Genomic DNA, 10923 nt, shown 5'->3' with positions numbered 1-10923 from the left:
GCCCCGCCCCCATGAAATCGAGCTGGAAAGTCCTGCGAGGCAGGGATATTTAAAGACTGGGAGGCTCTGCTGTGGGCGACAGATCCCCACAAGGCATCCTCAAGTTCCCGGTGGGCACAGTGGGCAGGTGACGGGGAAGGCCCCAGCAGGGCAGAGAGGCCTGTGGCCAGTGCTCACCGTGGAGAAGAACATGGTGAACACGTAGACGGCGGCTTCCAGCACGTAGCGACTCCGGACAGCCAGGACGACGGGTGGCAAAAACATGAGGTTGCTCAGGCAGAGCAGGAGGGTGGACAGCAGCTGGAATCCATAGGTGAGCGCGTCGGCACTGTCCGTGCAGCCCCAGCCCCGCCACCCTGCGGAGGGAGGGCAGCGTGGGGTCAGCAGGCCATGGCCTCCCAGCCTCTGGCCAATCGCTAGGCCGCTGCCAGCCCAGGGTGGCTTCCCGAGGGCTCCGCCCTCCCATCTTCTCCATGGCCACCATGGGTCAAACCGATTCCGGCCGCGCTGCCTGCTGCTCCCGGGACGCCCACTCACCGGCCTTGCACTCGCAGGCCGCATACAGGTAGTTGTGCGTGCGCAGCAGCTTGCACTGCCCATAGGGCCCGCAGTCGTCCACACACGGGGACAGGAAGGTGCGCAGCCGCACCTCCGCCGTCGCGTTCCGGCACCGCACGAACCTGCGCACACACTCCCCGTTACCTGGAGGCCGGGATGCTCAGGCACCTAGTTGTCCCACCCACCCCCAGCCACTCACCGAGGCCCCACCCCGCACAGAGAGCGGAGGGTCAGGAACCAGGTCCCTGTCTGCGGGAAGGGCACGCGCAACCTGGCCACTCTGGAAGTGGCACTGACAGAGAGGAGAAAGCCGGCCAGGGTCTCTACACGGGAGAAGGGGAGGGAGGGTCAGTGTGGTGGCAGGGCACAGGGTCCCTCACCCACGGACCTCCCTACCCCCCTTGCCCTAGACCCTAGTAGCCGGGCTGTACCATCGCCACCCTGTGCCCAGGGACTTCCCACTTCCTGCCCCTACCCCTACCTTTGGAACAGGTCACTGCTGCATCTCCCAGGCTCAAAGGCACCTCATGAGTCAGGCATCCAAATACGGTCACATTTTCCTGGTGCAGGGAGCTCTGGGAAAGAGGAGGAGGGGAGGAGGGGGCCTTACAACCCCCTGGTACTAGTGCATGAGCACGCGTGCACACACACACACACACACACACACACACACACACACACACACATACCATGGCCCTACACCTGTTAGCTTCTCCCTAGAAGCCTCCTGGGGTCTTCCATGGACATCCCTATCCCCCAAGTGCCTCTCTCCTCCATTCTCAGGTCAGGACCCATGATCAGACCCTCAGCAACAGGCACTTCTCAAAGACTGATGGTGGGAAGGGACGGACCCAGTGGGGTGGGATTGCTTCACTTCTGTCCGGGCCACAGAGGGCGTTCTCTTATCGGCTCCTCAGCAGCCAGTGGGGGTGAGCGCAGGGGTAGGGAGAGGGAAGGGGCTTTTGCAGAAAGGTGCAGAAACTCATCGTGAAATGAAGAGAGCCATCAGGCTTGCCACCATCTTCACCTGGGCCTGAAGCCACGCCCTCAGATGACATGATCACCGGGGACAAAGGACCCGCTGGTGACAGAATGAACGCCTGGGGGAGAGAGTGTTTTCCTCCACCTGGCTGGAGGAAAAGGGAGGAACCAGAGAGCCCAGGAGTGGCTGTGAGAGGCTGTCTGCAAGAATACAGGTAACAGGACGCCAGGACCTCACCTCATTCAGGGATTTCAGACAGGTAAGAGTGTGCACCTAACAGGATACACGAAACGCATGAGGGACATCAGAAGATCAGGGTGACAAAGTCAGGCCTGTCCCCAGATGCAGGGCACTGGGGAAGGCAATGAAGGCAGTACAGTGTTCCATCAAAGCTGTGTGTTACACGAGAGAAAAGATCACTGGTGTCTCTGGAGACGCAGCAGCCAGAGCCAGGGTCGGGAGGGTCCTCATACAGCAGTGTTGCGCTCCGCTCCACATCCTGTCCCCAACTGCCAGCATGAGCCTCAGACACCTCACTTGTGAGTTCCTTCAGTGAAGTCTAGGCATGTGCCAGAGTGTTCACCAGGAAGTCATTCCTGGAGGGCACCAGAACAGGTATGATGCCATCTAGGTGGGAGTTTCCTGACCTAAATGCTCAAGGCAAAAAAATCAGGGTATTTGGAGGGAAAAAGAATGGATGTATCAATCTACCTTTCAAAAAGAACATAACAGGCTGTCTGAGAGGGGTAGTAAGGGTCACAGCATGCAGATGGGTGGAATGTAAGCCGTGTCCTTTAGCGTGAATGGACAAGAAGAATGAGGATGGGGAGAAGGTGAGAGGCTGCAAGGGGGCGAGGCCTCTACTTTCAGGATACTGAGGAATAACAAGTACAGGTGTGGGGAGAACTCGGATTCAAGACATCAGAGTTCGAGACCTACAACATCCAAGTCAGATCAAAACCTCACAGCCTCCTTATGTGTAACTACAAACCCCAGGGGACCTGGTTCCTTGGGTGAGAGGTTGAGGGTCACAGTTTCGTGGGTCAGTCTGATTCATCGGTCTAATAACATTTCTGGTGCTTGTGCTCCACCTCCTCGTTTGCTGCATCGTGTCTGGGATCTTAAAAGATTTTGAGCAGCCATCCAAGCTCCACAATTCCTCTCCAGTCACTTAGAGCAATAAAGGAGGAAGGAGCGTCAGGAAGAGGAGGACGTGGAAGGTGTGGCTGATTGCCTCTGTGAACAGCTGCCTCCTTTGCCATGAGACCAGAACTAGATGGTGCCTGGATACCATCACTGAGCATACTGACCAAAGATGTCACAGAAGACTCCTAATCAAAAGGAAGAAAATACAGGGCAGAATTTCACATTCTCATGGACTCCAGACTTACTGGCACCATGAAAATTGGAGAGAGCCTTTGAAATCATCTTTAAACTGACACCAAAAATATCCCCTGACATTTTCTGAAGACCACTGGGTCAAGTCTGACTCATGGGACCCTGTAGGGCAGACTAGAACTGCCCCTGGGTTTAGCTTAACAAGTGAAAAATGTCTGCCTTGAACTTTATGCTCTTTTAATAACTACACGATCAAAGTGCCAACAGCATTTCAAAACACTCCACAGAATTCCTACAGAGGGGCAGAGTGTTCAGGTCCAGGTGGGAAGAGCAAGTCCGCAAAGGGAGGTGAAATGGTTGCACAACGCAAAGAATGGATCACTAAACTGTCGGGCAGGAACTGTTGGATTAGTATGTGTACATTCTCAACAACAACAAAGTAAGTCAAACTTTTTACAGTCACTAAAAGCAAAACCAAAATAACCCACCTCCATCAGGGCCCGCGAAATGGCAATAGGCAGATACAAAAAATGCCGTCTTCACCAGAACAGAATCACAGAGTTTGAGTTGGGAAATAGGAATGTATTCAGGTTGGAGGCTAGAGAGTCTGAGCTATATCACATCACGCCACAGAGAAGGTCTCAGGTCTGCTGAAGGGACCGTGACCCCGAGCCCCAGAGCTGGAGGATTCCTGCCGAGCGGAACACCAAACAAACAAACCAGAAACAAACTCACTGTCACTCGATTGATTCTGATCCACTGAGTGGCCCCAGAGAGGGCTGCCGAGGCTGTAAATCTGCACAGGAGCGGATCACCTCACCTCGCTCCCTCAGAGCGGCTGGTGGGTTTGAACAGCCAATCTTGCAAGTGAAGGGGAGAGCTGATGAATTACTGGATTGATGTACCAAGAGGCACGTGCCCCATGATCACAACTAGATAAACCACGCGGTTGGTGCGGACAGAACCAAGAGGACTCAGAGCTCAGAGCTGAGCTGGTGGGTTAGAGGGGTGTATGGCTCTACTTTTTGAAGGTTTTATATGTGTTTCTACTGCTTTATAATAATATTTTTAAAAGGTAAAGGTGTTTAACTGATTTGTAGAAAATAAAAACAAAAGGATCTTAGTGGAACTCAAGTGAACTAAGCCTTTAGCGATCAGAGCTGCCTGAGCCTTGAGAGATGGCGAGCCCCCCATTCCAAGAGATGTGCAAGAACAAAGTGGACACGTGCCAGGGAGAGAGGCCCTTACCAAGTGAGAGGTAGTCGGCAAAACTGGCAGTCCCCAAAAAAAGTCCCAACACCTCCGAGTTGCCCTGGCCAGCAGAGTCCGTATCCGGAGCACATTTTCTGGCTAGAACTGGGCGGAGGCATGGTCCCTGACTGTAAGGTTGGGTGGAAGTAGCCTTGGCAGATTTCCTGGAGGAGATACCACCCCCACCCTGTGCTCCCCCACCCCACCCCACGACAGCTCCCTCCTCTTCCCAAAGAGTACCACGTTGAGCTGGAGCTCCAGACTGAGGACGCCTCCACTGTCCAGCACAGGCAGCAGCCTCAAGGCGAACACGGCTGGGCGCTCCGGGGGAAGCGCCACACTGGGGCCAAAGAAGATGTAGAAGTGGACCGAGAAGGTATCCAGCTCATTGCGCAGTGTCGGGCGCACTGGCCAGCAATGCTCGGGCGGGGACGTGGCCCCAGCCCCCTCTGTGTGGGTCCCAAGGGAGGGAGGCTCTGGGGGCAATGGCTGGTTGCCCAGCGACTGGGGCATGTTCATGGCAGCTCCAGGGACCAGGGCGCGGGACAGGCTGGGCTGCGGACACTCTGTAAGGGAAAGGAAACCAGAGCTGGGGTCTGTGCCCACACCACCCTGCAGCCCTCCTCCCTGCCAACCCCCAGCCCAGATCTGAACCAAACAGAACTGAGCAAAGGGTGGGCAGGAATCAGGACTAGGTGTCCGGGTGAAAGCTAGAGTTTCCCATGGTCACAGCTAATGGGATGTTGTCATGTTGGGTGGGGGGAGGTCCTCAGTCTCGCCCCAAGGGCAGTGAAGACCCTGTTGAGCCAGAAGCCAAGGGTGATGTGCCCTCTCATGCGCTTGCTTGGCGAGGCCAGTGTCCGAGAGGCCCTGACTAGCCCTGCCTCCCCCAGGCCACAGAGAGAGAGGAAGTGAGGACAATCGTGAGGTCCCGTGCTGCTGCAGTGGTGTGCCATCATGTCAATTACGAAGCACCGGGCCCCACCTGGTGTCCTGGGCCTGCATCTTTACAGCCGGGCTTTCCTCCCACAGAGCAGCTGGTCAGGATGCACCCCAGCCTTTCGGCTAGCAGCGGAACACCTGACCATTGCACTGCTAGGCTCTTGTCTTCTGAGAGGCCTGGCTTTGTCCCATGACCAAGAGCTTCAAGGGGCTGGGGAAGTTGTACGTGGAGCCATGACCGAAAGTCCGTGAGCCCAGCCGCCCTGCCTGCCTCTCGCCAGCCACGGACAGACGTCTGTCCATGGATAAGCGGGGCGGCTGCCACAGATGTGGGGTTCTGACCTTGCAACCGCACACACAGCTGGAAGCGAATGGTCCTGCTGGGGCCCCGGGAGGGCATCTCCACACGCACGTAGACCCAGTGCCCCCAGGGGGGCAGTGGCAGCTCCAGCTGGCATGCTGAGGCACCTCCACAAGTCACTGAGCTGGAGTTATGCAGGGGTGGGGCCTTGGGACGTAGACGCAGGGTCAGGGGGCAGGCGAATGCCCCCCGGGCCCCCACACACACCAGCTGTGCTGAAACCCTGTAAGTGAAGCTGGGCACAAAGACCCTGGGCAGGGAAGGTCGGGGTAAGAAAGGACAGGGAGCAGAGATGAGAGCGGCCCCAGCACACGAGGAGATGGACGACGGGAAGGGGGACCGGAGGGGTGGCTAGAAGGAGCAGAAGGCCTTTCCTGGTCTTCCCCCCTCGGTGCTAGGAGAGGGGGCAGGGATCCGACCCACCAGAGGCTCTGGGTAACCCGGGAGTCCATGCTGGCGGGAGGCAGAGCTGAGGAGTCAGGAGAGAGCCCCCCTCCCTGTTGGAGCCCCAGGAGAAGGAAGAGGGGAAGGTCAGCCTGGGGAGCGTCTTACTCACTTGAACAGTGCGGACCGATTGTGGGGGCAGAGGGTCTGCTCCGAGGGGCGGCCAGGGACCAACACAGCCACGTCCAGCAAGCGCCGGATGATGAGCTGCGGCTGAAGGAGGTACTGACACTCATCCTGCAAACCCTGAGGTGAAAGCGGGGGGCACAGGAGACAGCAGGGGTGCATCTAAACCACAACTGGCAGGGCCTGTGGGGCCAGAGCAAGACAGCCCCCCACCCCTGTTCTCTAGGCTCTGGGCTCGGCCAAGGTCTCTCCGAGCTCTGGGTCCCTGCTGCCTCGACAGCCATTTCTGGTATTCACCACTGCCCTTTCTGGGTCACCCCTCATCTTCAACCAGGACTGGGGTTCCTTCACCCAAACCAGAGCCCAGCAGACATCCGGGCCCTGCCTGGCCACCATCCTATCTGACCCTCCTCCTCCGCATTCCTGAACAGAGCCGTCTCCCGTCTTCTCAAACTGCCTCATGCCCCACCAGGCTCTCCAGGAGTGAGAACCCGGGCTCTCCTTTTGGGTTGGAAAACCTCTTAAAGGTCTCCAGGCCAAAGCCTTCCTTCCCTCTGCCGCCATCAACCTTTCCTCCACACCAGCTCCCTTCCAAATGCTTCTCCAGCCTCGGCTCTCAAGCCCCTGGTCAGCTACCTCCATGGCAACCTCCGGACACGGTGTAACCTGACAATGGGGGCCTTGCCTGATTTTTGTCACACAAACACACACACACAACCTCGCAGGAAGTGCAGACCTTCCTGCTGACTGCTTGCTGAGAAGGAATAAATAAGTGAATCAGTCTAGCTCTGCCCTTTATAACATCAAGACCTCCCTTCTAGTGCTCTGCTCTCCAGGAGCCCAAAGATCATCAGTTCCTCCTTCCGCAGGCTGTCCTCCCATGTCTCTTCCTCACATGAAATCCAGCTCAGCTGACTCCAGCTCTTGAGCCTCCCAGCCTTGTGAGTCTGCAGTGAACACAATCCCTGGGGCTTCCGGTTTCCCCTCCACCCCTGTAGCCATCAAAGCCCTCCGCAGCCAGCAGCCACCGTAGGAGGGGGGAGCACCACACATGGCTTCCCTGATCTCGGCAGATGGTTTCAGAGTGACCCAATAAACTAGGCGCTTGTTTTCACCACGACTTACATCCTTGTTCTAACCTAGACATACCTCCAAGCCCTGTTCTGGGACCACCCTCCAGACCTGCTTCTCCCCTGAACGCCTGTCTTGGCACAAGCCAGCCCAGGCACTGGCGTCCAGCAGGCTGGAAGGAAGCTTTGAGAGGTGCCAGGATCCTGTCGCTCTCTGCCTGGAACTGCTCTGTCCCGTGCAAGCTTGGGTTAAGGAATGGGTGTGAAGTAGAAGCTCCTGAGGCAGCCTGGTTGCTCAGAGACCACAGGGCAGGAATCCAAAGCAGATGCCCTGCGGCTTCAGTGCCAAGCTCTATGGACCATAAATAGCCTCACAAGTGCTTTCATCCAGCCAGTCTCTTAGGGAGGATGAATGAACCCTGTGGGCGGGTGCTGACGCTCATGAGGCAGTCCATTTCCTTGCGAGACAGTCTAGGAGGAAGAGACCCTGCTTCAACTGTTGCTTACCGTTAGTCTAACATAAAGTTTCGTGGACATGACCTCTCTGGTGTGCTCCTTCCCTAAAGCGTGTAATGTGCACATTCAGTACCCTTCCCTTAAGGGGAGGGTTATTCCCATGGGGAGCAGGGAAAATTCAGGGGTGCTGCACCCTTCATACTTGTGATGGGATCAGAGAAAGGGCACCTGAAGCCAGGCCCATAAGAGCCCAAGGTGGAAGCCAAGTGCACGAGTCCAAACAGCGTAGCCCATCAAGAGGTTAAAGCGGGATCAAAAACCGTGGGAGGAACTGGACCGAAGCAGTCTTGAGAAACCAGGAGAGCCAATAAAGAGACGTGAAGGAGATGGAAACGGCCTGGAGGATCCTGGAATGGGAGGCAGATGGATTCAGAGCACATCCCAGAAAGAGTGGGCTGGGTTTCTTCAGAATGGTCTGCACAAGGCGGCCAGGGCAAAGCTCTAGAGTGGAGCTTGCAGCCTGAAGATGCCCATCGATACTCCACCTTTTCCAATAGCCAACACAGCCCTCGGACCCCTGTCAATCAGCATCAATCAGCATGGAAGGAAACTTGCGCTGGCCAGACTGCTCGGGAAGCAGATTGGCTACAGGGAGCCCGTGTGGGAGGCTCCTGTGGCGGCCCAGGAGAAAGCTGGGGCAAGGGATGCTGAGAGAGAAGGGAGAAAAGTAGACAAAGTCAGGGCATGTGCTAGAGGAAGAGTTAACAAGCCCTTTTGGGATGAGAGAGAGAAATAGTCAAAGGTGACAGATGGCATTTAAAGATGGGACTAGAGCACTTGGTGAATGGTAGGACCATTATCGAAAAAAGTGAAGAGACTAGGGCCAAAAGTGGTTAGGGCTGGGAGAAGAGCCAAGTGCTTACCTCTGATTTGGGTTTGATTTGTACATACTCCATTCCAGACACCTACTCGACATCTACTAGAAATGCCAGTGCTTGAGATTCAGAAAAATCAGAACAGGCTGAATGCACTTGAAAGGCGCCAACTTACAGATGTCGTTGTAAACTGCTACTGTAACATCCAGAAAGGGAATGCAGAAATAAAGGGGTGTCATCCCAGAGCCCAGCACGGCAGCGCTCCAACACGGAGCTGTCCCGCAGAGGAAAACCAGAAAAGGAGAGAGAGGAGGAGTGGCTGGTGACGCAGGAGGAAAACCAGGACACTTGTGCAGAGTCACAAGGGCCCAGGGGAGAAAGTGCTTCAGAGGGAGCAGCAATACAGTTCGTGGGTGGCTACGACTTAACTCTGGGGAAGGGCCATGGGGGGTGGGAGGGGAAGAAGGGAAGAGAACAAGACTTACTTTGCACTGCATGCCTTTTGCAACTTTTGAATGTTGTACCGGGAGCATATAGAACCTATTTGAAATATAAACGAAATAACTTAGAGAGCGGAGGGCGAGAAGAAGTGCTGGTAGCAGATTTAGTCACCTCGGTTGCAATACTGAACCATGCTTGGGCCTAGCTGGTGGAGCTAACAGAATCGCACGCATTTTCTTATCGCTGGTTTCCGTATTTTACCTGGTTTTCCTTCCTCTCGCGTCTGGGGCAGAGGAAGAGGGCACCCTGCAGGAAACTCTGTGCCCTGGGCATTTGACAGCACTGACATCTTGTGAGCCATCTGAGTGCCAGCTGGTACCCACAACCAACAAGCCATGGGCAGACTGGCAGCTGGGAGATGAACGCATGCGCCGAGAAAGGCCAGGCAAGGAGATGGGAGGAGTGGGGACCAGACAGAAGTGGGTGATAGGAAGAAGGGATGAGGAAAGGAGAAGAAAATACAATCCGCTTTGGACACTGTGTTTGAGAAGGTGGCAAAAGGCAACAACAAAATGTGCCATGTCCTCACTGCGTGGCAAGCCTTTGACGGGGGCAGTAACGAATGTGTTCCAAAGGGCCTGCAGAGGGTGGACTAGCGCTCAGTCATGTGACTGCCCTTGGGCAGTCTCTCCCGGCGCCCTCTCGCTCTCAGGATCAAAGTTCATCTCAGGCTAAAACCCACACTCGTTAGCCCAGCACCGTAGTCCCTTCATGCTTTGGCCTCTACGCACCATCCACTTCCCTCCCCTGGCCCAGCACCTGAGCCACAAGGAACCACATCCATTTTCACGTCCAAGCTTTGGCCCATGCTATTCCCATAAGCCTTCCCTGCCTTATCAATATCAGGCCTCACTTCCAACAGTCTCCTAACACCACTTCCACCGCACTGCCAAGCTGAGTTAGCCATCTCCCCCACCTCTCCTTAGCATCCCTCTTGTGTATCTGTGTCCTCAGCAACCAGGCCAAGGCCTGCCACAGAGCAGGTGCTCAAGCAGGCGGACGAGAGGCCTGAGCTCAGCCCCAAAGCTGAGGCAGAGCCCTAGAAACAACACTGCCTTCTTACCTCTGGGACTCCTCAACCTGTCCCAAAGATCTCCATCCCACAAACGTCCTTTGTGGGACCCAGGTACAAGCAAAAGGCATGAAGATGAAGCCCTGGGAGAAAGCTCCAGGAACACCCCCACGAGCTTTAGTCTGAGAAGAAAACAGGGTCTGGAGAGCTTTAGAATCCTGAGAGACTCAGCTATAATTCAAGAAGGTAGTCAAACTCTTACAGGAACCACAGGTAAGAGCCCATCACCTTCTAAGCAGATCTCTTGCCACTCAAAGCTTAAGAGAGGAGAGGGTCTCCCTGGGCTCGCTCCTCTCTAAGACCACACCACATCCCTGATGCCCTCCCCTGGCTGGGGTCCCAGCTTGCAGTGTGAACTCCTCCAGGCCCCATTTGCTGTATCTAGCATGTCCGGCCAACATCCCTTCTCTCTGCCCAGCTCCCTTAGCTGGGTACTTGGAATCATCCTTTGGGCTCTGGCCAGCTTTACTCTGAGCTGTTATCTCTAGCTTCCCATTGTCCCAGCCGCAAGCAATCCTGATCTTGCTCAGCCAGAGCTCCACACCCATAACCCCAGCCCAGGCCCAGGCCCAGGCCCCAGTCTCCCTCTGCTCACCCAGAGCAGAACATTAGGTAACCAGAGCAGGACTTCCGGAGGATTTGCTCCGTCACTACAATAGTCAAAAATCAGTTCTCACCACAATAGTCAAAAAATCGGAGTTGAGATAAAGGATAAGCTCTTTGGCATTTGACCAAAGACCAATGAAGACATGCTTCCTGCTAGAAAAACCCTCAGTTCTGTTGGGAGTCCAGGCTTACCTAGAACCCTTCCAGGTGAGCTCCTCACCTCTTCTCATGCAGAGCCCCGCGCGCCCCCCCCTCCCCCCGCCAGGCCTTGGTAGAAAGTTCTCTTGTACAGCACTGTCATCAAACACAGGTCTCTGACTGAGCCCTTGCAAGGCATGGCC

The 10923-nt window shown here is 55.7% G+C and overlaps 1 protein-coding gene across 4 annotated transcripts in view; it reads right to left on the bottom strand.

The window, feature by feature from the left end:
• TMEM8B (transmembrane protein 8B) overlaps nt 1-10488 on the bottom strand; it is a 16300-nt gene extending 5812 nt beyond the window's left edge. The window contains exons 1-8 of one of the 4 annotated variants that reach the window (XM_045289237.1): nt 8452-10488; nt 5989-6122; nt 5414-5682; nt 4370-4695; nt 1040-1133; nt 758-881; nt 538-680; nt 178-356 (exon numbers count right to left, since the gene is read on the bottom strand). In XM_045289237.1, the coding sequence (XP_045145172.1) occupies nt 178-356; nt 538-680; nt 758-881; nt 1040-1133; nt 4370-4695; nt 5414-5682; nt 5989-6122; nt 8452-8484 (1302 nt within the window). In that variant the 5' untranslated portion in view covers nt 8485-10488. Of the gene's footprint in view, nt 1-177; nt 357-537; nt 681-757; nt 882-1039; nt 1134-4369; nt 4696-5413; nt 5683-5988 lie in introns of all 4 variants that reach the window. The other 3 variants (XM_045289236.1, XM_045289235.1, XM_045289238.1) reach the window with 3 other exon arrangements.
• Between the last annotated feature and the right edge of the window lie 435 nt (nt 10489-10923).

This window comes from Echinops telfairi, unplaced genomic scaffold (assembly GCF_000313985.2).
Source record: "Echinops telfairi isolate 266 unplaced genomic scaffold, ASM31398v2 ScPeMD7_25;HRSCAF=90, whole genome shotgun sequence".
Taxonomy (NCBI): Eukaryota; Metazoa; Chordata; class Mammalia; order Afrosoricida; family Tenrecidae; genus Echinops; species Echinops telfairi.
Note: the sequence above shows the minus strand (reverse complement) of the source record. Positions and strands in the feature narration are given on the sequence as shown.